The sequence below is a fragment of the Myodes glareolus genome, chromosome 1, assembly GCF_982192425.1.
Source record: "Myodes glareolus chromosome 1, mMyoGla1.1, whole genome shotgun sequence".
Classification (NCBI taxonomy): domain Eukaryota; kingdom Metazoa; phylum Chordata; class Mammalia; order Rodentia; family Cricetidae; genus Myodes; species Myodes glareolus.
The window spans coordinates 55825629-55849093 of NC_142026.1; the positions used below are offsets into that span (position 1 = coordinate 55825629).

Genomic DNA, 23465 nt, shown 5'->3' on the forward strand with positions numbered 1-23465 from the left:
GAATGAAGAGATAAACCGGGGACTTTCTTTGTTTTGAGGCAGACACTGAGGAATGGGGTCAGTCCTGGGAAGGCTCCCAGGGTAATGTCTGCAGGGAGAGCTGTGGGCACCCTAGGAGTCTGGGCTAAGAGTGGGGCTCAGCCTGGGAGTGTCTTCAAGGTGGCACTTATTCTGCAGCTCTGCCATGATCTCCTCCAGCAGATTCATCCTGAGCAGCAGTAGGGCAGACAGACTGGGCTTAGTTCAGGGTGAGGGAGGGGCCCAGGGCCGCCCACCACAGCCTGTGTATCTTACTCCTGTAGCTTGCAGAAGAGACTGCCTTCTGTCAGCTCACTCTCCTCACTATCAGGTTTCTGTGGGAGGAAAGGTCAAGTTGCCACCAGCTGCCACAGAGGCTTAGAGCCTGGGGCTTTGGGTGTTCTACTCATGGCCTTCCCTGGCAGCAGCTCTCTGGGCATTGAAGCCTCTTTGTCAGCACGCAGGGGTGGGGGTCCAGGACAGCAGTCCCATATGTGCCACAGTTGCCCCTGCAGAGCTTGGGTCCTGGCAGAACTTCCTCTCACCCTGCTCCTCAGAGCTCTGGGTCCCCAGCAGGGAGGCTGGCTCCAGAAGGCCGGTGGGCAGGTCAGGGCCTTGGGGGAAGCAGGACTGCTCAGGGAATCACAGGTCAGAGGCTAGGGTGCAGGTTAGTAATGGAGTAGGGGTATCCGTACTATTGAGATGGGTTCCAGGCAACAGTGTGTGCTGGAGCTGGGGCTGGGGCCCACACCAGAGCTGGGGTCCAGATGAAGACTGGAGCTGGGGCTGAAGCTGCTGCCTAGAGTCAAGCTGCTGCCCGAGTCCCAGGCTGTATTCTGCTGGACTCTGCTGTGATATGTGACCTCAGAACTATCCAGGGCCTATAGAAAACAAAGGCAAGGAACTAGCGTGGTTGTCTAGGTCCCCATACCTCCTTTGGATATTGATCATTCCTCTGCTTCCTACCTGGGAAGGGTCTGGGAAAGGGAGCACAAGCCTTGATCTGGCCTTGGCCTTGGGGGTCACTTCACGGTACAGATGCTCTGGGGATACAGAGCAGATGGCTGGAAAGTTATGCACACCTCCACCGTGTCCAGAATACCCCATCATCATCTGTACCCTCTAACCTGGCAGGGAACCCAGGGTTACAGGAGACAGTGCTGTCCACTCTGCTGGGGAGTTGACCTTGGGTTCTGAGTCCTACAGAAAGAGGTGAGATGTGATGACATGGGCCCTCCCTGGGGTTCCATAAGTACCCAAGCCACTCTGACCTTCCTGTACCTTGGCCATGGCCTTTCGCAATAGGTACCGAGTGCTCTGCAAGCTGCCCCAGCGGTCAGCAGGCTCTAGGCCCAGCCCCGCTTGAACCAAGGCCTGATAAGGAGCTGGCAGCAAGGGGTCCAGGGCCGGGCTCTCACCTGCCTCCAGCTTTGCCTTCACCTCCAGTCCCTCTCCCCCAGCCCACGGCAGCGCTCCTGTGAAGAAGGACCATGAGGAGACCCACACTAGTGCTGTCTCCAGGGTGGGCAGTAAGTGTAGGGTGAGCCACTGACCAGTGAAGACCTCCTGGGCCAGGATGCAGAAGCTGTAGAGGTCTGAGGTAGGGGCTGGCATGTCACCACGGATCAGCTCAAGTGGTAGCCATGGGTACAGTTCAGGGGGTGGGGGAAGCCCTGGACTTGGGTCTCCCTGGGGGTAGTCCCGTTGCAGCCTGGGGAGGTCAAAAGGTCTAGTGAGCTAGTGGCTGCCAGGAGGGAGATAGGGCAGACATGGGGGCAGGCTCTCACCTGGGCTGCAGCCTGGGCTGGTTCAGCGGACGCCCGTGTTCTAGGTGGCTCACCTTAACCAGGCCTGGTCGCACTAGCTGTACAGCATGAGAGCTGAGGCCGCCATGGGCCCAGCAGCGGGACTGCAGGAACAACAGGGCCTCCACCACCTGTAGCAGCAGAGAGCTGGGCAGCAGGCCTGGCAGGGCTCGGGAACCCTCCTCAACCGCTCTTGCGGAATGCAGCAGGATATAAAGGGAGCCCAGCCACACTGGCTCAAAGAGCAGGCTGAGTCCAGACAGGTCCTCTGAGGGGCTCACTGCCATCAGCAGCAGCAGGCCAGGGTGGTGCAGGATGCTGGGAGGGAGCAGAGCAGGTCCTTCAGAATGTCCCCCACCTGCTCAAGGTGAGGGCTGCTTCTGGCCACAGGCCACCTACCAGGGCCAGGGGAAGACTGTCTCACCAGCCACCATGCAGAAAACATTGAGACCCTCCATCACAGCCTAGCAGTGACAGGTCAGCCCCAGTCTGTATCAGCCTAAGTGCCCTCCCATCCCTTCCTCCTCTCTGGGTACCACTCTATGGGAGGGTGTCATTATAGCTGGAGGGCTCCATGCTGGATGCTAGCCCAGAGACGAAGCTTAACTACAACCATGGCCAGTACCACATCCTCTTGGTTATGGACTGCTGGAGTCAGCGGTCATCTGGGACTGGTAACCTGCAGTGCTGAAGGTCAGCCAGCAGCACGTCAGGGTGGGTTTCTGGGGTCTTCAGCTGACGTACAGTAACAGGGTGGCCCTTCCACAGGAGGCTAGGGAATGGGCAGCAGGTGAGTGACATGGGCAGGATTTCTTTGTGAGGGAAGCAGGAGGCATGGGCTCTCGAGGCATGGAAGGGTTCTCACTTGGCCATGAAGGTATGAGAACTGCTCTTGTAGGTGCGGTCAGGCTCACCCTGGGTTGGTACTAGCTCTTTGGGGTCTACCAGAGGGATGCCCATTATCAGTGCCGGTGGCTGCAGGCTGTTCAGCTGAGGAAAAAGCAGGGCTTTGAGCACCAAATGGATGCAGGGGTCCCTGCTCTCCCATCCTCTCCCTCTTACCTGGCCAAACCCCAAGGCTGGGGTTTGGGAGGATCTCCTGATCTGCCCTTGCCTCAGTGCCCTAGGATAAAGGGCAGGCTGAGGGTAAGCATGGGGTCACTGGGTGTGCTGGCCCGGAAGGCTCAAGAATGTGGACTGTTACCTGTCTGCCCGAGCCAGCCTGAGTGAGGGCAGGGTGCCACACAGGCTGTGTCCAGAGCTAGCTTGTAATTGACTTGGGGACACAGTGGATGCCAACTCCCCACTCTGCACCAGCGCTGACATGTGGGTACGACACCACCGCAACAGCTCCAGCACCTGGGTGGGACACAGGGTGAGATTGGGCGCCCATGCTGGCCTTGCTGACTCTAACGTACCCTGGCCACTTCTTACCTCCCAGCTCTGCTTGGCATCACCCTGCTCAGCCCAGTCTCTTGGCGTGCGACCTTGCCGGTCACGCAGGCGCAGGTCACCTCCTGCCTGCAGCAGGTGCCACACCACCAGCCCTCGGCCTGAGAAGGCACCGGCATGCACAGGTGTGCTGCCATCAAGGCAGCGGCTGGGACAGAACCAGGGGCAAGGGTGGGATGGATGAAGAAAGGGGAGGAGACAGGCACAAAAGGGAGCTGAATGGGGGCTGAGTGGAAGGGAGAAGTCCTGGGAAGCGGGTTACATGAGAACTCAGGGGGGTCAGTGTGGGAGGGGGAGGATCTTTGGGAACTCTGGAAGGCACCAGAATGAGAACAGTCACTGGGGAGCCAGAAGAGGTTAACCCAGAGACCAGGGAAGGCACTGGGCTCTGGAAGGCGATTTGTGGCCTGAGAGTGTTGGGGTACTGGCACTTGTCTACTCACTGGTTGGGGTTGGCCCCAAAGGCCAGTAGCAGGCGCACAGTAGAAGTATGGCCCAGTAGTGCGGACAGGAAGAGCCCGGTCTGCCCAGCAGAGTTCTCACCATCTACCTGGACAACTGAGGGACAGCAAAGTCTAAACCTGTGCTCACTCCAGACTCCTGGAAGTCTCTCTGGCCACCAGGCAACACACATCTCATGAATTCCAGGCTAGCCTGGCACTTAGTATGTACCCAGGGACGACCATGAACTTCTGCTCCTCCTGCCTCTGAGTGCTGCTGGGATTTACCAGCCACCATGACTAGCTTATATGTGCCGAGGTGTCAACCCAGGGTGCTGAGCACTGTGAACAAGCATGCTATCAGCTGAGTTACATGCCTCGCGACTCAGTAAGGCCCCCGGCCAGCCCAGCCTCCACTGTTTTTCTTTGGCTTGGTGCCTGTTCTTCCCCTTTCTGTGCATCCCCCCTCTGGTGCTGTCCCAGCCAAGGACTTGATGGCAGCACACCTACGCCTTGATCCCCAACTCCATTTCTGTGGCCTGGAACTAGCGCCTCAACACAGGGCACTAGAAGTAACTCCACAGAGCTAGAACGAGGTGAGACATCTGTCAGCCATTAAAATATTCATCCTTCCCAGGATGTGTGTGAAATCAGGACCAAATGTGGCCCCTTCCAGATCCTCTGAGCACCACAGTCTCTGCCTCACACTTTCCTCACAGCCCAGCCATCATCTTCTGCAAAGACATCTTAACTGGTTTTCCACTCTCAACCTGTTCCCCGAAGGCATCTTCCTAAAACACAAATTGTTGCAAGGACTAGATCATCCCAAACAAGTTCCAAAACCAAAATACACAAAGAGGTGACGCTTGTTTTATGAGGCCCACCTGGCCCTTAATTCCAAAGCTGGATGACAGTTTCCAGAACCAGAAAGTAGAACTATGAATGGATTCCATTTATGATCACACAGGCGAAAACCTAAGTAACCCTAACTTATCCCCAGAAAGCAGGTGTGCTTCCACGTAAGAAAACTCGTCAGAGTAAAAGAACTTTATAAAGGACAAAATTTATATGTCCTGGGCTGAAGGTACAACTCAGTGGTAGAGCCCTGCCTAGAATCCCCAGTGAGGGGCTGGGGGCGTGGCTCAGTGGTAGAGCCCCTGCCCAGAATCCCCCAGTGAGGGACTGGGGTGTGGCTCAGTGGTAGAGCCCCTGTTTAGAATCCCCCAGTGAGGGGCTGGGGTGTGGCTCAGTGGTAGAGCCCTTGCCCAGAATCCCCCAGTGAGGGGCTGGGGCATGGCTCAGTGGCAGAGTACTTGCCTGGCATGAATAAGGGATTCTATCCCTAGCACCAGTGGGAAGAAAAAAATTCACATTTTAACTTTATAGATATAGAAAAAATGAAATTAGTTGGGTAGTGATGGTGCACACCTTTAATCCCAGCCCTTGGAGGAAGAGGCAGGTGAATTTCTGTGAGTTTAGGCTAGCCCGGTCTACAGAGTGAGTTCCAGGGCAGCCAGGGCTACACAGAGAAACCTTGTCTTGAAAAACAAAAAAACAAAAAATACAAAAAGAAAAGAAAAGGTAAATAGATGAAATTTAGTGGTTTGTATCAGAAAACTTAGATGGGAATTACTAATTATTAATATAATTGTATATATACATATATATACACATGTATGTATACACACACATACATATATACATATAGTGTTTTGTTTTTTTGAGATAGGGTTTCTCTGTAGCTTTGGAGCCTGTCTTGGAACTTGCTTTTTTTTAAAAAAAAATAATTTATTTAGATTCATTTTATGTGCATTGGTGTGAAGGTGTCAGATCCCTTGGAACTGGAGTGACAGACAGTTATGAGCTGCCATGTGGGTGCTGGGAATTGAACCCAGGTCCTCCGGAAGAGCACTGAGCCATATCTCTAGCCCCTGGAACTCACTCTTGTAGACCAAGCTGGCCTCGAACTCATAGAGAGCCACCTGTCTCTACTTCCCAAGTGTTGGGATTAAAGGTGGCTACCATCACCCAGCTATTATTATAAACCCCAACAGCAAGCATGACAGTTTAAAAAACAGATTTAATTCCTTAAATATAAAAAATAAAGTGTGTGCCAAGTGACAACAGTAGTTTGGGAGTTGAATTTTTTTTTTTTTTTTGAGACAGGGTCTCATTAGCACAGGCTCCTCCCAGACTCTCTATCCTTCACCCTCAGCCTCCCGAGGACTGGAGTGGCCTGTGCACCATGATGGCTATTTTCTCTCTTCAGCTAACAAAAACTTAAGACGCAGCCAGCAATCAGAGCTATTAAACAAGTTTAGAAAGTGGTCAGATAATCAGCTTACAAAAATCAGTGGAACTTGTGAAACCATTGACTGCTCATTGGAGTGTCAATTCCCTACTCCTGTTTCCCGTCAAACCACAAAATCCAACAACACCCTACATCTTCGCAGCGACAAAGAAGCAAAGTCTTGTGTCCGGCAGAGTCGCTGCCACATTAGGGTTAATCAGTAGGGGCTGAGACATTGTTTTGAGGTTGTGTGAACCTTGAAGAGTTGTTTCTCTGGAGAGTCTGCTCTTGGTGGTACGTGAGTGCTTGCAGCGGCACTGACCTTGATCCAAAGACACTCCTGGCAGACCTGGAGTTCTTAAGCCACAATCAAAAGGAACTGAGATGTGTGTTGTCTGCTTTCATGGGCAGCAAGGGCAAGATGACTTTGATAATTGGAACCTTTCCCTGCCCCAATCAAGCTTGTAATTGAATAAAGTAACCGGAGTGAGCTAGCTGGGCGTCAGTCCTTTCTGAGAGGGTTAGACCCCTCTGCTCTTTTGGATAATGAAGGCTTAGCATCTTAGTGGGCTTCTCTTTCTCTCTACGGCAGCACCTATGACTCAACATCAAACAGCGGATCTCAGGCTCTTTATTGTCTGGATCCAATATCTCTTCAGCTTCTCCCTGAGTATGGTTGGTCACACACATGCCCAGTTCACTTTGACGCCAGGGCCTTTGCCCAGGCCATTCCAGTTTCCAAGGGTCTCCTCTCCCACCTTTCTGTAGAATGGCTTACACTGTGAGGCTTCCTATCCCACCCAGTGAATCCCTTCCCCATCGACTGACTATATTTCGTTCCCGGTGATCCAGAGGCCAGATTCACCCTATATCCCATTTCTACCATAGATCTTGGCACACAGCAGGTAGCAGCGACAACATAGGACCCAGTTATGAACTGGTCAAAGGAAGTTGTTGCTCCATGGTGCTCGCTGGTTCTTTTCTCACTCTGAATCTCACCTCTGCGCAGGAGCCTGGCCAGGCCCCAGCATGGGCCTCCAGCCAGAGCTAGGCGATGCAGACGGCCCACTTGGGCATCTGGATCCCTCACGGTGCCCAGCTCCACCGGGAAGCGTGAGGCCTGCGAATGCATCCGCAGCTTGTTTACTGTCTCCATCAGTTCCTGAGATGGGGTCGGCTAGAAAGGCTCCTGAGGGCAGAGTGGATGCGAAGGCCAATAGGGCTGGCTGAGTGTGGGAGTCCTGTAGTTGAGAAGCGGATTCAGGAGGGTCTGATGGGAAAGGAGGTGTCTGGAAGACCCAACTAGGGAGCCATACACCAGAGCCCAAGGGGCCCAAGGAGCTCAAGGGGTCAGAAGTGATAGTGGGAGTTTTAGGGCAGGGTGGGCATTCCAGGGAAATTCACGGGGGCTATGGGCAGAATCTGAGCCTGGGAGAGGCACTGCACTATAAAAGATCTAGGAGGCTCTGAAGGGTGCTGGTGGGGCCCGCGAGCTGGGGAGGTCATAGGTTCCCAGAATAGAGATGGGGTCTGAACGAAAGGGCAGCTGAACTGGGGCTGGGTGAAGTGTGGGGCTGAAGTGGGTGTGGTGAAAAGCCGAGGGTCTCGAAAGCTCCAAATCGCTCTAGCCCTGGACTCTGGTCCAGATGGCTTGGTACCTACCGTTGGGCGCAATTGTGGCTGTCACGTGACTATGATACAGTGGTGGCAATCTGCGCATGTTCGCCTGCTGCTTCCTGCCATCTTGCACTTGCGCAGTAGCCTACTCTAAGAAGCCGCCCTACCATCCTGTAGCAGGTGGGGACCGGGATGTCGGCCCAAGTGGTTTCAGCGGGTTCTCCTTCCCCCTTGCCTGCTCCAGAACTTCAGTTATTCAGTGTCTCTAATTTTTGTAATTTTAGTTTTACGTGTGTGACTATTTTGCCTGTATGTGTGTAAGTGCTCCAGGCGGCAGCCTAGCACCCATGGTGGACAAAAGAGGGAACAGAATCCCCTAGAACTAGGGCTAAAGGGGCCAGTGAACTGCCATGTGGGTGCTATGAATCCAGTCTGTGACCTCTAGAAAAGAAGCCGGTACTCTTAACAGCTCAGCCATCCCTCCAGCTCCCAGCCACACCCTCTTGGACCCTTTAAAAAAATTGGTCTGTCTCTGTAGCTTTGGGGCCTATCCTGGAACTCGCTCTGTAGACCAGGGATTATTAAAGACGTGCACCACCACTGCCCAGCTCCTCCTGGACCCTCTTAACCTCAATTCCTCATCCCTGACTCTATTTCCATGCACACCCACCCCATGACTATTTCCAATCCCTTCCCTGAGCCCCATACCTGAGGGCCCTTCAGGATCCCTCCCTTTAGACATCACCTGGACCGTCAAGCGTCAAGCCTACCGGTCCTCAGGATCATCCCCACACTGTGCTTTCTCCCGGGCCCCTGCTACCTCCTTCCCATCCCTGCCCCATGTCGCATTCTCTAAGCCCCTCCCCTCCTTTCCATCCCAGTCCCCACTCTTTCCTAGCTCCTCCAGTCTCCGAAACAGGTAGGAAAGGAAGGAGACAGAAAGGAGACAGAAGACAAATTCTGGGTCCTTAACTGGTTACCATTTAAACACGAAGCGTTCCCTTCTATCTCCCTCCTTGTGTCTCTCAACAACACTCACAGAACACAAGAGTTCTTAGAAAGCCCAAGCCTCTAACACCACTTTCCACTAACTCCACTGAGAATAATACTCTTGACCTGGGGTTGTGGTAACAATTGTCTTGGTTACTTTGCAGAAACTTGAGACAGGTTTATTGGCTCGTTTCTGGATTCCAAAGCACTCAGGAATCTGAGGCAGTAGGATTCCCAGGAGTTCAAGAGCAGCTTAGGATACACAGTATAAACCCTATCTCAACAAAGAAACAAGTCCCCAAAATGTTGAAGACTGTTCTTGCTTAAACACACACACACACACACACACACACACACACACACACACACGCATGTATGAATTCGCACACATGCACACACATGCTTGAGATAGTGTCTCACTAGGTACTGCCAACTGACCTTGAATTTGCAACCTCCAGTCTTAGATCCCATTGCTGGTATTTTAGGCTCATATTATCACATCCACAAAATATCCACACTCACCTGGATGCTGTAGAAATTGACCAATGAGTGGGAGAAGGGGTGAAAGGCTCGGCATCTCTGCCCGCATGCCATGTCTGACCCTTCCTGCCACAAACTTTGAATGAGACTACCGACTCAACATTGCTCCTTTGACAATCGGGTACTCAAGACTATAACATGGGATGAACTTGGTTCATTGGAGTGGGTGCCTATTTCTTTCAGCCTGAAAAATCCTCTAGCCCTGTCATGAACCCAGGACGTCTAACAAGTTGACCCCAGCAGCTCCCACACAGAGCTGACCATGTGTTAACCTACTGAGTACAAGCCAGGCTGCTTGTGGACAACAATGAGAAAGGAGCAGGTAAGAGCTCGTAAAGCCGTAACGATGTAGTCCAGGCTAGTCTTGAACCTGAAATATTCCTACCTGTGCTTCTGTGGTAGTTTGAATGTAAATGGGCCTCACAATTTCACAGGGAGTGGCACTATTAGGAGATATGGCTTTATTGGAGTGGGTATGGCCTTATTGGAGAAAGTGTGTCACTGTGAGGGTGGGCTTTGAGGTTTTAGCTCATGATACTGCCTAGCATTCCTGTTGTCTGCAAGATGTAGGACTCTCAGTTCCAGCACCATGTCTGCCTGCATGCCACCATGCTTCCCATCTTGATGATAATAGACTGAACTTCTGAAACTTTAAGTGAGTCACTCCAATTAAATGTTTTATTTATAGGAATTGCTGTGGTCATGGCATCTCTTCACAACAATAGAAAATCCAAATGGGGCTGGAGAGATGGCTCAGTGGTTAAGAGCATTGCCTGCTCTTTCAAAGGTCTTGAGTTCAATTCCCAGCAACCACATGGTGGCTCACAACCATCTGTAATGAGGTCTGGTACCCTCTTCTGGATTGCAGGCATACACGCAGATGGACTAATGTATACATAATAAAAATTAAATAAATAAAAAGAAAAAAATCACCTAATACTGTACTCCATTAAAAAAAAACCCAAATGAAGACAGCTTCCTGGTACTATTTTTTTTTTTTTTTGAGACAACATCCCCCACTGGGACTTGTGTCTCACCAATTGGGCCAGGCTGGCAGACCGGTATCTGTCTGTCTCAGCCTGTACACACATGATGCTTGGAATTTTATATGGCGACTGGAGGTTAAACTCAGGTCCTCCTGTCATCAGACATCTTCCTGACAGAGACATTTCCCCAGCCTGTTCATCGGTGCTTATTGGCTGAAGGAATGGTCTTCCCCTCTGGGCACATGGCCTTGGCCCAGCCTTTTGTTAGTGCCTGTTCTTCATCTGCGTTATTTATTGCACATCTTCTGAGATGGAAAGAATTCTTGAATAAAACCCTGACCAAGTTCATTGAAGGATAGACAGCCTCAAGTCATTATCACCCTGGGCCATCTAAAGACACACACACACACACACACACACACACACACATTCTTTCTCCCCTCCTCCTCTTCTTCCTCTTCTTCCTTACTATGTAGCCCTAGATGGCCTGGAACTCACTGTGTAGCCCATGATTCTCCTGCCCCAGCCTCCCAAGAGCCACCACGTAGGACTAAAGATCTCTTGAGTTTCAGACATGCCCCACCTATCTGAGCTCTGTTGGCCAAGGCCAGCATCAGCCCTTCCCCAAGGAGGCGGCTCCAGGGAGAAACAGGCAAAGGCAGAGTCTCGAGACCTTTATTGGGCACATGGCCCTAACGTGCTGATGGAGTAACCCTCAGGCCTTCCTTCCCAACAGCCTGCGCCACAGTTCTTGGCTGAGCAGTGCTTGTTCCCGGCGGGCACCCTGCAGCACACTCCGGTTCTCCTGAGCTCTCCGGATCAGATAGGGGATCACCTCCTCCAGGCAACCATAGGGGATAGACTTATATACCACATATCCAGCCTGTCCTGTTGGGAAGAGTATTGGCAGAGTGTGGGTTGATAGAGAGAGAGACAGAGACAGAGACAGAGAGAGGTTCCTGGGCATCGGCAGCAAATGCTATTTCCCTTGCTCAGAACATGGCAGACCAGGTGAGTTAGACATAATTCACTACTAAAACGCTCTACAACAAACATTTAAAAGAAACAATTTTCCTCTTGTCCATCCTTCCCTTCCTCATTTCCTTCCTTTCTTTCTGATTGGTTGATATGAGATTGGCTTTTATTATGTAATCCAGGCTCAATTCTAGTCCCAAATCCTTCTGCCTCAGCCGCCTGAACACTAGAATTACAGGTTTGTACCACCACATCTAGCAAAAAAAAAAAAATCTCAGTTTATTAAGATAATGCTAAGACCTGGCAGTAGTGGCACTCGCTTTTAATGCCAGTACTCGGGAGGCAGAGGCAGGTGGATCTCTGTGAGTTTGAGGCCAGTCTGGTCTACAGAGTGAGTTCCAGAACAGCTAGAGATACAGAGAAACTCTGCCTCAAAAAAACAAGCAAACAAAAAAGGATACTTCTAAGAGAGCAAGAAGACTAATTCAATAATAAAGAAAGTAAAAACTCACATAAATCTAATCTACATGGGAAGTAGAAAAAGACAAGCTCTCCTGAGTAAATTGGGAGCATGGGGACCTTGGGGGAGAGTTGAAGGGGGGAGGGGAAAGGCAGGGAGGGGAGCAGAGAAAAATGTAGAGTTCAATAAAAATCATTAAAAAAAATAAAGCAAAAACTCCGAGAGATGGGGACACAGGAAGCCACCCTTTCCCTGAAGGAGAAATCTGATTAATGTTGGATAACCTAACATATTATGCAATTACATGTGAGCCTGACTCAGCTTAGCATTATAAGGACCCCGCCCCACATTAAGCTAGAACTCAGAAAAGCTGTACCTTCTGAGGGAGAGTCAGTGAGAAGCCCCCCTACTTCTCTACACTCCTAGAGAATGGGTTAGAGCCAAAGACACCAGAGAAATTCATCACTGCTGTTTTCTGGAGTCATGGGCTAGCCTGTACGCACAGTGACAGCCTAAATTTGTATCAAGGTATCGAAAGAGGCCTCGACACCCAGGAGGCAGAGGCAGAAGGGTTTCTGTGAGTTTGAGGCCAACAACTTGGGAGTTCGGGTCGGCAAGGGCCGCATAACAAGACCCTGTCTCAAAAACAAATAAACAACAGAAAACACTGGCAGTGTGGACTGAGAGCAAAGTGGTCTTTGAAAACAATAACGTCTCTGTATTGTGGGGTGTGCATGTGTGCCTATGTGTGTGTACGTGTGTGTGTGTGCGTGTGGTCAAAGGACAACCTGTGGGGGTTGTTTCTCTCCTTTTTACCTTGCATGAGAAGGGCCTCTTTAATCACATAAAACTAGACTAGTCGGCCGCAAGCTACTGGGAACCTCCTGTCTCTGCCTCCCATTCCCATAAACATTCTAGGATGATAGACATTTGCCTTACTGTCTAGCTTTGGCATGGGTCCTGGGGATTCGAACTCAGGTCTTCAGGCTTGCATGTTAGGCGCTCTACCCATTGAGCCATCTTCCCAGTAATAAAGTGCTCTCGTTACCCTTAGTAACCCGTAGAAGGAAAGGAATCCAGTCTAAGGTCTCAGGGAGCAGCAGTCAGGACCCTAAACCACAGGCAATATGGCACCATAAACAAGAACCAGCACAGGCCAGGAGAGAAGACACAGGGCATATCCCTGTGAGGACTCCAAATCCTGGAATACTGATCTGTCCGGGAAGAACTGGAGGATGAGCCAGATGCAGGTTCTCTGTGAGAGCGGGGCCAGTTCATGGTTGGAAACAGCAGGAGGGCTCCGGGTGAGAGGGAATGAGAGGGTGGGAGTGGGAGTGGGGGTGCAGGGTGGGCCATTCACATACCTAGTGCCAGGGAGACGTGGTCACACATGCCCAGAAGTTGTCCAAAACAGACAGGCCCATCCAGAGGAATGCCCAGCTCCCACATACTGCAGAAGGGGGTCGTATTATCAGTCCAGACAGTGGCTACATCTAAAGAGCAAGCCAGCCACCCGAGCATTCAAATATGGAGGACGAGCAATTGGCCAGCTGGATCCACATTCCACACTCACACATTCAACCGGGGATCAAATATGAGGGTGGATCGGGTCTGTGTTAAACACCAACCAGCACAGGTTTCCCCTTAGATGGGTGTAACTGTTTATGTAGCATTTACATTCATTGGTCTAGGTGTTATGAATAAGCATGACGATTTCAAGCCTACAGGAAGATGTTCGTGGGTCATATGCAAATATTCAAATAGTATGTCATCTGATGTGTGGGACTCGAACATCTGAAAATCTTGGTTTCCATGGAAACTGGTTCTAGGACAAATTTCCACAGATTCTGAGAAATGAGTCTATCCCCAAACCCGATGGTAATAACCACTGCAGGGCTGGCGAGATGGCTCTGTGGTCAGAAGCCCTGACTGCTCTCCCAGAGGACACGAACTGGACTCGCAGCACCCACAGGGCAACTCAGCAGTCTGCAACTCCAGTTCCAGGGAATCCAATGCCTTCTTCTGGTCTCTGCAGACACCAGACAGGCACATGTGCACACATTACACATGCAGGCAAAATGCCCAAATCCATAGCATTTAAAAAATAAAATAAAATTTAATAAAGAGCTCTTGCTTTTGCAGAGAGGCCCAGTTCGGTTACCAGTACCCAAGCCAGGCAGCTCACAACTGCCTGTAACCCCAGTTCCAGGGGGTCTAACACTCTCTTTTAGCCTCCCCTGGTACTTGCATTTATGGGTGCACACATACACACACACACATATAAATCAAATCAAATCAATGACAATTCTCATGAGCGCTAATGAGACTTCCACCCACTGAGCCTCAGCTGCTCTCTGGAGTCCCCAGTCCTCCCCATGTCTCAGGAAATAAGGAGCAATGCCTTTCACATCTGAGCCTACAGGACATACACAGGCATAGAAGGGGCTAATTTTTTTAAAAAACCTTATTACTGTGTAACCCAGCTGGCATCAACTTTTTGATCCTCCTGCCTCAGCCTTCTGAGGACAACAGGTGTGTATCATTATGCCAGGTTGGAATTAAAATCCCCCCATGTACCTCCTCATTGTCCCTCCCACACTATGGCCTTCCCATCACTGTCTTGTAGTCACAGAGAGGGATGGGGCACTGGTTTCTCCTCCCCCAGCCTCGTACCGCTTAGTTGCTTGGAGAACGGATTCTTCATTGTGAGAAGCCACCATGAGGTGGCACAGGGGACCATGCTGGGACACGCGGCGCAGCATCAGCTCCAGACAGCGACTGTAACTGAAGGGGGAAGTTCTGCTCAGCTCTCCAGGGAGTGAGGACCAAGAGCAATGGACGGATGGGCCCCCTGCCTCCTTTGTTCTTCAGGCTGGAGCTCCTTAGAGTCATTGCCCTCTCTTGTAATCTTTATTAAGCTTCCTTAGTAGAAGTCAGGATGGACGTTGGTGTGAAAAGCAGGACTTTGTTTTGTTCTCACACACAGGCTCATTGTGTAGCCCAGTCCTGCCTTAGCCTCTCATCCACAAGGATGACAAACATGGGCTTCTAAAGGCCACCAGTGAACGGCTTCTGATCCAATGACTGTCTCACAGCAAAACCATGTCTCCGCCCAAGATGGTATTACCCAGGATTAGTCACTATAGCATGGATGGATTTTTTTTCTTAAATAATATATTTTTTTCAGTGTGTGTGTGTGTGTGTGTGTGTGTGTGTGTGTGTGTGTGTATGTTCTAGAGCATACATGTGGAGGTCTCTCCACATGGTCTCTCCTTCTACCACAGAGGTCCTAGGGATGGAACTCAGGCCATTAGGCTGGGTGGCAAGCACCTTTACCTGCTGAGCCATCTCACCAGCCCTGTCTTAATTGGTTGCCTTAATTTTCAATACGATATGATGTGGAATTATGCATAAGAGAAAATTCCTGGCATGTCTGTGACGACACTGTCACAGAAGTTTAACTGGGAAAGAAAGAACCCCTACGCCCTGCAACACACACTGAATGTGGGTGGCACCATTTTATGTATTGTAGTCCCTTGTTGAAAAAAAATGAGAAAGTAAGAGCCGGGCATGGTGGCACAGACCTTTAATCCCAGCACTTAGGAGGCAGAGGCAGGTGGATCTCTGTGAGTTCGAGACCAGCCTGGTCTACAGAGCAAGATCCAGCACAGCTAGAACTGTTAAACAGAGAAACCCTATCTCAAAAAACCAACCAAACGAAGCAAACAAAACTTGGGGCTGGTAGAATAAGCCGAGCACTGGCATCCAGTTCTCTCTGTTTCCTGACTGTGGCTGCAATGTGATCAGCCGCCTCTCACTGTCATACTGCCCTGATGCTATGAACTCTGTCCCCTCAAACATGAGCTAAAACAAGCCCTTCTTTCCTTAACTTGCTACTGTCGAGGATTTTGTCAAGCATCAAGAAGAGTGATGAATATATCTACAGAAGATTAGTAACAACCCAGGTGTCCAAAATGGGGAGGCAACCTTAGGAATGATGATGTTCAGAGGAAAGCCGTAAGCTGGGAGGGAGCTGGGGTTCGGGGGGTGAAGGAGGAAGGAGAACGTTGCTGTCCAGGTGGGAAACAACAGTGTCCCAAATCCTGGAGAGGAGCCGGGCGGTGGTGGTGCACGCCTTTAATCCCAGCACTCGGGAGGCAGAGGCAGGCGAATCCCTGTGAGTTCGAGGCCAGCCTGGTCTACAAGAGCTAGTTCCAGGACAGGCACCAAAAACTACAGAGAAACCCTGTCTCGAAAAATCAAAAAAAAAAAACAAAAAAAAAACCAAATCCTGGAGAGGAAGTGACATGAACACACACACACACACACACACACACACACACACACACACACACACACAAGATGTTTGGCACAGAACCCCATGGCCGGTGATGAGCAAGTGAAAGATGACATTCATTATACAGGCCTCGTGGTACAGGTCTGTCATTCCAGCTACTTTGGACAATGAGGCAGGAGGATTGCAAGTTCAAAGCTCCAGAGTGAGTTCAAGGTCACCCTGGGAACTTAGCAAGCTTCTGTTTCAAAAACAAAAGTAAAAAGAGGGCTAGAGATATAGTTCAGTGGTAGAATTCTCCAGTGAGGGACTGTGAGTGTGGCTCAGTGGTAGAGTCCCTGCCTAGCATCATCCAGTGAGGGGCTGGGGACATGGTTCAGTGGCAGAGTGACTGTCAGGCTTGTGCAACCTGCTTTCCCCCAGAAGGAGAGTAAGATGCTATTTTAAAACTTTAAGTGTGTGTGTATGTGTTCGTGTGCACATGTGTACATGTGTGGATTGTGGCCCAAGGTTGACACTGGGTGTCTTTCTCAGTGGATCTTCACTTTATTTACTAAGACAGGCTCTCACTGAACCCAGGCTCATCAATTTTGTCTAGTCTAGCTAGCAGCTTGTCCCCTGGGGACAAGTCTGGGATGACAGGTAGCCACCACACCGGCTCAGCTTTTCCTATGGGTTCTGGGGATCTGATCGGCCACCACTGTGCTTGTGAGACAAGGACTTTATTCCCTGAGCTGTCTCGTCACCCTCCACCTTGTGATTTGAGACAGGGCCTCTCACTGGGACCTGGGGCTTGTTGATTAGGTTGGACTTGTTGGCCAGTGAGCTCCAGGGATCTTCCTGGCTGTCTTTTCAACACAGTAACAAGATACCACATGCAGATTCGTGAGTGTGTGTGTGTGCGCGCGCGTGCACACACATGTTTGCTCCCTATATACGCAGAGATCAATGTTGGGTACCTTCCTCCAGCTCTGTGCGCTTTACTGTTGGAGTCAGGGTCTCTCACTGAACCTAGAGATCGATGTTTCAGCTGCATTGACCCCTAGTGAGCCTAGAGCATCTGTTTATCTCCAATGTGGGAGCGCTGGAGTCACAGGTGTGTACCCTGGCACTCGATCCTCATGCAATAGACATTTTCCCTGTTGTGGTGGCACTAATGGGAGGCGTGGCCTTGTTGGAGGAAGTGTGTTACTGTGGAGGCAGGCTTTGAGGTCTCAGTCACACCCAGTGAGTCAGTCTACTTCCTGTTGCCCATATATCAACCTATCCAGCATCATGTCTGCCGAAACGCTGCCATGTCCTGTCGTGATGATAATGGACTGAACTCTGAACTATAAGCAAGCCACCACGATAGAATGTTTTCCTTATAAGAGTTGCCGTGGTCACAGTGTCTCTTCCTAGCAATAGGAACCCTGACTATTGCTGCCTCCTCAGCCTTGTGACATGTTATAGTATTTATTATTTTTCCTACAGCCTCTCAGCCCTGTCCCTACCTTCGGCTAGTGGCCTCATAGTCAGGCTGAGTGCAATCTTCTTTCCCCTGGAGTTGCGCCACGGCTCTCTCCTTGTCCAGATAGGCACCTCGTACCAACTTCACCCCAAACGCCAGGCCAGCCTTGTGTGCAGCGTCAGCATCCCACTCCAACCGTTCACGAGTTTCCTGCAGGGCGCACAGGCAGACTCAGGAGGGTCAGGGTGCTGGGTCCCCACCCACACCCCTTAAGAGCACACTGCCCACCTTCAGATAGGCCTGGTAAGTATTCCACACCCAGGGTCCACCTTCCTCTGGTCTGTTCCAGCGCAAGGCCAGGGCAGCCACAAGCAGGGAGAGGGCGGGGTTGATGAAAGTGTATTCCGCATCCACCAGGAGCCTCACGCGCTGAGCCCGGGCATACTGAAGTGGGAGAGAAAGGTGTCAGGGCCAACAGTGTCCACAAGGTGGGGAGCCAGGGCACCCACGTGTTACCTGGGCCACGTGATGCAAGCGGCTGAGAGAGGCCTGCAGGTGCTGATTCTGTTCGGTGTTGAGGTAGGAGACCTGCAGGTTCTAAGGGGCATCAGGGAAAGGGACAGTGTTCAGGACCACTGGCTCCCTCCAGGACCCAAGCCCCCTCTTCCACAAGTAAGGTGTGTATGTGTCTGTCTGTCTGTCAGTGAAGAGTTTGTGGGAAATCAGGAAAGTGACTCGCAGGGTGTAGTGACCTGTGCTATAATCTCACGGTTTGAGAGGCTGAGGAAGCCTGGTCTAGTCTATCCAGTGAGAAAAAAGAGGGCTAGCGAGATGGCTCAGTGGCTTCAGCCTCCTGCTGCGAAGTCTGATGACCCAAGTTCAAGTCTCAGGACCCACGTGGTGGAAGGAGACAGCTGACTCCGGGAAGGTGTTTTCTGACCCCTCCACTCCATGCTTTGTCATGCATGTTTACAGGGGTGCACATGTGCACGCGTGTGCGTGCACACACACACACACACACACACACACAAACAAATAAAAGCAGTAAAATTTAAAAAGATAATAAAAAAGGAAAGAGAGAGAGAAAGTAAGGGTGAGAGTCAGTCTCAAAAAAGACATGTAACTATCTCATAAACCAGGCATGGCAGTGCACACCTGTAATCCTATCAGGAGATGGAGGCAGGAGGATCAGGAGCTAAAGGCTATCCTGGGCTACAAAGTGAGTGAGAGGCCAGCCTGGGCTATATGAGACCCAACCTAAAAATTAAACAAGTAAAAAAGAAAAGATCAAAAAAAAAAAAAACCCAAAACTCACCCTCTGACTTATGGGGATTCTGCAGTGATGGGAAGGCTCCATGTATGGAAGGGGATCCCTACTGTGTGCATTTGCTGAAGTTCATCCCTGCAGGATCTCATGTACCCCAGGCTCACCTAGAATTTGCTGTGTAGTCAAGGATGACCTCCAGCTTCTGCTCCTTCTCCCTCTGCTTCCCAAGTGCTGGTTTGGAGGTGTTTATAGCCAAACCCGCTTCGATTTGTAGTTTTCATTCAGCAAAAATCTTTTTAATTCTAAAGACAAAACTAGCTTAAACAATTAGGAAGCTCTAACCCATGTGCTTCACAGCCTGAAGCACCTGGTGCAGGAGTGAGCTGACGTCAGCCACTGAGAAGCATCACAGAGTAAGATGGATCCATGGGCAGCAGGTGCCATTGCTTCCCGCCATCCAACTCTAGGTTCTGTTCCCATGGATTCAGCCCATGGCAGGTCAAAAAATTTCAGAAAAGCCTTGCAGAGCTGGAGAGACCGTGTCCTGTTTTACCAGAATTCAGTTCCCACTCCTCAAGGCAGGAGACTGTGTGTCACTCCAGCTTCTGGAGATCTACCGCCTCTTAGGGCCTCTGAGGGTGGGGCACACCTTTAATCCCAGCACTCAGGAGGCAGGCAATGTGTGGTGCACACGCAGGCAATGGAAAATAAAGCGATTTATTTAAAAAGAAAAAGCCAGCCGGGCAGTGGTGGTGCACACCTTTAATCCCAGCACTCAGGAGGCAGAGGTAGGGGGAATCTCTGTAAGTTAGAGGCCAGCTTGGTCTACAAAGTGAGGTCCAGGACAGCCAGAACTACACAGAGAAACCCTCTCTTGAAAAACAAGACAAAGACAAAGAAAAACCCTGCACCTACACTGAGCATAGACAGTCATATGCTGACATTATTATCTGAGATGGTTGGAACAGTCAAGTTGACAGAATCTAGGGTCGTCTGGGAGCCGAGCGTTCCAGGCATGTCTGTGGAGGATTGTCTTGTGTTGAGGTAGGCAGATCCACCTGCAGAGGTGGTGCACGTTCCTTGGTGGGGATCCCGGACTGCACAATGGAGAAATGGAGCTAAGCAGCAGGAAACGAGCACTTGGCGCTCCCTGCTTTCTGATCCTAGATGCCACAGGACCAACTGCTTCACCCTCTTGCCGCCCCGATCTCCCGTGATGATGGACTGCACCACACGTAATGAAGCCCAGATCAACCCTTCTCCCTGCAGTTACTTTCGTCTGAGTGTTTGTTACAGCAGCAGGACAGACGCTTAGACACATCCTCCCCAATGCTGCAGAGTGGCTGTTTGTGCAGAATTTGCCCTGCATCTGGTGACAAGTCATCAGAGAGGATTAAAGGGCACGGGAGGATATGCGCAGCTTATAGGCAAATAATGCCAGGCCATTGCGAGTGCTAGTATCTGAAGGTGGTTTACTGGGATGGCAGTGTGGCTAAACGTTAAAGGTGGCAGGTGTGTGGGCGATCACTGCACAATGAACTTTTTACTTTTTAACTGTTTTCCTGCAGTGCTGAGGATAAACCCGGACCTTGTGAAGACTAGACAAGCTCTCTATTACGTATTCACATCCCAGCCCCTCACTGGGGGATTCTAGGCAGGGGCTCTACCACTGAGTTATTCCCCCAACCTCTTACTGATATATTCTAGAGAAATTCTACCCCCAAGCTACATCTGTAGTTCTTGTTTACTTTTTGTTTAGTTGTTTTTGAACAGGATACCACTATGTATCCCAGAATGGTTTTACACTTGAGATCTTACTTAACCTCCTGAGTGCTGGGTGTGTACAGTTATGCCTTGCTTGTTAACATTTTGTTATGAAAAAATTTCAAACTCAGAACAATAAAAAAGAGGCCCAGTATAGTGGCAAATGCCTAGAATCCCAGCACTGGAAACGCTGAGGCAGGAGAATTGTGTATTCCAAACAGACTGGGCTACTGTAACCCTAGCAGATTTTCAGGGATGGAGACCCGGGGATCGTGGGGCTCCCTGTCAGCCAGTGTAGCCATTACAGTGATCTCCTGGTTTAGTGAGAGCCTGCCTGTTAAAACATAAAATGGGACAGGCTGGTGTGCTGGTGAATGCCTTCAGTCCCAGCACTTGAGAGGCAGAAGCAGGCTGATCTTTGTGAGATCAACGCTAGCCTGGTCTACATGATGAATTCTAGGACAGCCAGGGCTATGTAGAGAGACCTTGTCTCAAAAGAAAACAAAAAAATGGAGAGTGAATAAGGAATGTACCTGTTTCCAGCCTCTGATCTCCACAGGTACATATGCATGGACACATGCATGCTCACACACACACACACACACACACACACACACACACACAATAGGATACTGAAATAATAAGGAATGGAAGAATGAATGAATGAATGAGTGAATGAATGAATGAATGAATGACGCAAGGACTTCATCAGGGTCAGGCATGACTGCAAACATCAGTCATCCCAGGCCTGGGAAGGTCGAGAAGGAGGATTGCAAGTTCCAGGCAAGGCTGGGTTACATTGTAAGACCCTGTTTCATAAAACAAAGCAAGACAAAAGGAAGAGTCACGGGGTTGGGTTAGAGCTGATGTGGCAAGCACACACCAGTGTGGTTGCTGATTGACTGCGCCAAGCACACACCAGTGTAGCTGCTGTTAACTGCAGCAAGCACACTCCACTGTAGCCGCTGACTGACTGTAGCAAGCACACACCAGTGTGGCCGCTGTCAACTGCAGCAAGCACACACCAGTGTGGTCGCTGATTGACTAAAACAATTTTTTTTTCTTTAAACCAGATTCAGTGGTACATGTCTGTATCTCTAGCAAGTTGGGAGGTGGAGCAGGAAGATCAGGAGTTCAAAGTCATCCTTGACTATACAGAGAGCTCAAGACCAGCCTGAGATACACAAGACCCTGTTTAGAAACAAACCACCACCACCAAAACTACATGTATAGTTTTTAGGTTATGTTCATGGGTGTTTTGCCTGCATGTTTGTATGTGCACTATAGGTATGCCTGGTGTCCGTGGCAGTCGGGATAGAGGGCTGCATCCTCTGGAACTGGGGTTATGTGTGGTTGTGAGCCACCACGTGGGTGCTGGAAACCTGGGTCCTCTGCAAGAGCAACAAGTGTTCTTAACTGCTGAACCATCTCTCCACCCTGCGTTTTTGAGACAAGTCTCACTACATAGCCCAGGCTGACCACAGAGACTTGATCCTCCTGCCTCAGCTTCCCAAGTACTGGCATTAGAAGTATGTCCTGCCATGCTCAGCAACTGACCTCCTCTTGCCCTGTTCTCTGTGGAGAAAGTGCTGCTGTCCTGAGCCCCCCTCTGGTAAGCCTCTCATCCAAGCCCCTCCCCCATGTGATTCATATTTACCCATGCCAACCGTATCCTCAGTGACGGCCACCTCTATTCATTACCTTGCCTGAATCCATAGCTTCTGCCAGTCTCTCAGGGCTCAGCTCTGAGGAGCCTGCTGACTTTTGGATCCAAGTCGATAGCTCCTCCTGAAATGGGGTGGTGGCTGACTCCAGGAGAGTAGCCTGGTGGGTAGACACACCTGTGTCCCCCTCCCCCATCTCACTTTGTCACTTACACAAAGCCGAGGGCTGGTTAGCGCCGTCACCTTCAGCTGCATGAGGGTATTTCTGGCTGGGCCAGAGGTGTCCACGAGAGCTCGTGACAAGTCCACACAGCGCAGCATGGTGCTGAGGTTCCCCTCATACCAGGCCTCACTGTCCGACCAGTGGAGGTCAGTTTCCAGAGCCTAGGAGTCCCCTTCATACCCTCATCCCATCCTCCTTTGGCCCCGCCCTCTCTCTGCTCACCTTGTCTTGGCAGTGGAGTCCGGTTCTTCCTCCGTGGGTACTGCCAGCAGAGGCAGGAGTCCTAGGGTCTGCAGCTGCTGGACACAGCCCCTCACCTCCTCCGCTGTCTCTCCGGCTACAAACTGCCCATAGATGGATGCCCGGAGAAGTGCGCCCGAGAGACGGGAGCCCAGGAGTCGCTGAGACCAGGCCTGAAACTGGGTGGTAGGGAGTGAGGGCTCAGAGCCAGGTCTGGGCAATTTCAGACCAGTTCTTGCGCCGGCTCCTCACGGCTCCTCACCGCGAGTCCATGGGTAACCAGCGGAGGCCAGGCGCATAGGCGAAGCACCAGCAAAGCCCGCGCCAGCTCTGCTGTTTTCTTGAGATGGAAGGCCCCACCATCAAAACGCAGAGGCTGCCAGTCAGCTGTAGAGGGCCTGGAGTGGCAGGAGAGCGGTAGACGTGTCCAGAGCATTGTTAGATCCCTGATCACACACCACACCAGGGGCAGACAGCAGATTTACCAAATGCCCCTTGCCCAGCGAGGGGGCAGTGACTGATTAACTGCGCAAATCTTTAGGATAGCAGGCTCTTGGGGAGGGTGGGCAGTTAATAATTAATGGTTAGGGACAGAGGTCAGAATAACAGTGTCAGGACAGGTAACCCCCCAAGTGACAGACCCCAATAACCTTCAGCCTGACAGGCCAACAGATCTCAGGCGCCCAACCTGCACTGCTGAATAAGAGTCTGGACCCAAGAGCAGGGGACTCAAGTTCAAGTCAGTTGGGCTTTGCAGTCCCAGCCGAGCAACCTCGCCTCTTTCGTTGCAATTGTTTAGTCTTCCAGGGAGCAGCAGTGTAGAGTTACTGCACACACTTAAAATGTGCATAGTCCACATTTATCCCTGTTATCCTTGCTAGACATGTAGTCTACAGAACATGAGCATGGGCATCAGGGAAAAATGTCCAGAAGGACCTTAACCCCAAACGAAAGCAACCCAGCGGTCCACCAAATGGGCTGGATGATAAC

General features: G+C 50.8%; 2 protein-coding genes across 5 annotated transcripts; both read right to left on the minus strand.

The window, feature by feature from the left end:
- Positions 1 to 3: 3 nt before the first annotated feature.
- On the minus strand, positions 4 to 7789 carry LOC125403168 (inactive serine/threonine-protein kinase TEX14-like). Its single transcript, XM_085686119.2, has 14 exons — positions 7005 to 7789; positions 3719 to 3833; positions 3028 to 3423; positions 2886 to 2946; positions 2689 to 2813; positions 2503 to 2595; positions 1806 to 2141; positions 1572 to 1729; positions 1300 to 1493; positions 1146 to 1218; positions 985 to 1061; positions 714 to 899; positions 295 to 353; positions 4 to 208 (listed from the first exon to the last, which is right to left on the minus strand). Exons 1-14 carry the CDS (start codon positions 7159 to 7161, stop codon positions 112 to 114), a joined length of 2127 nt encoding a protein of 708 aa, XP_085542245.2. The 5' UTR covers positions 7162 to 7789; the 3' UTR covers positions 4 to 111.
- A 3008-nt stretch (positions 7790 to 10797) lies between these two features.
- Prodh2 (proline dehydrogenase 2) lies at positions 10798 to 23002 on the minus strand. 4 transcript variants are annotated; one of them, XR_015003513.2, is made up of 11 exons: positions 22738 to 23002; positions 22458 to 22654; positions 22226 to 22364; positions 22050 to 22136; positions 17834 to 17914; positions 17606 to 17761; positions 17361 to 17527; positions 14247 to 14357; positions 12938 to 13602; positions 12513 to 12684; positions 10798 to 11026 (listed from the first exon to the last, which is right to left on the minus strand). XR_015003513.2 is itself a non-coding variant. In XM_048438390.3 (10 exons), exons 1-10 carry the CDS (start codon positions 22909 to 22911, stop codon positions 10854 to 10856), a joined length of 1371 nt encoding a protein of 456 aa, XP_048294347.1. In that variant the 5' UTR covers positions 22912 to 22999; the 3' UTR covers positions 10798 to 10853. The 4 variants fall into 4 exon arrangements, 2 of the variants coding, with proteins under 2 accessions (XP_048294347.1, XP_048294356.1); XR_007232864.3 differs by having other exon boundaries at positions 12938 to 13023; positions 22738 to 23000; XM_048438390.3 differs by lacking the exon at positions 12513 to 12684 and having other exon boundaries at positions 12938 to 13023; positions 22738 to 22999.
- Between the last annotated feature and the right edge of the window lie 463 nt (positions 23003 to 23465).

Bases quoted from the DNA above. Each gene is read 5' to 3' on its own strand.
- LOC125403168 (XM_085686119.2), bottom strand. From the start codon at position 7,161: ATGGAGACAGTAAACAAGCTGCGGATGCATTCGCAGGCCTCACGCTTC. The intron at 1,219-1,299 runs GTACAGGAAGGT...CTCTTTCTGTAG, and splicing joins TGCGAAAGGCCATGGCCAAG to GACTCAGAACCCAAGGTCAA. The intron at 900-984 runs GTAGGAAGCAGA...TGTTTTCTATAG, and splicing joins CTTTCCCAGACCCTTCCCAG to GCCCTGGATAGTTCTGAGGT.
- Prodh2 (XM_048438390.3), bottom strand. From the start codon at position 22,911: ATGCTCTGGACACGTCTACCGCTCTCCTGCCACTCCAGGCCCTCTACA. The intron at 17,762-17,833 runs GTAACACGTGGG...CTCCCACTTCAG, and splicing joins GCTTGCATCACGTGGCCCAG to TATGCCCGGGCTCAGCGCGT. The intron at 17,528-17,605 runs GTGGGCAGTGTG...TGCGCCCTGCAG, and splicing joins CTTACCAGGCCTATCTGAAG to GAAACTCGTGAACGGTTGGA.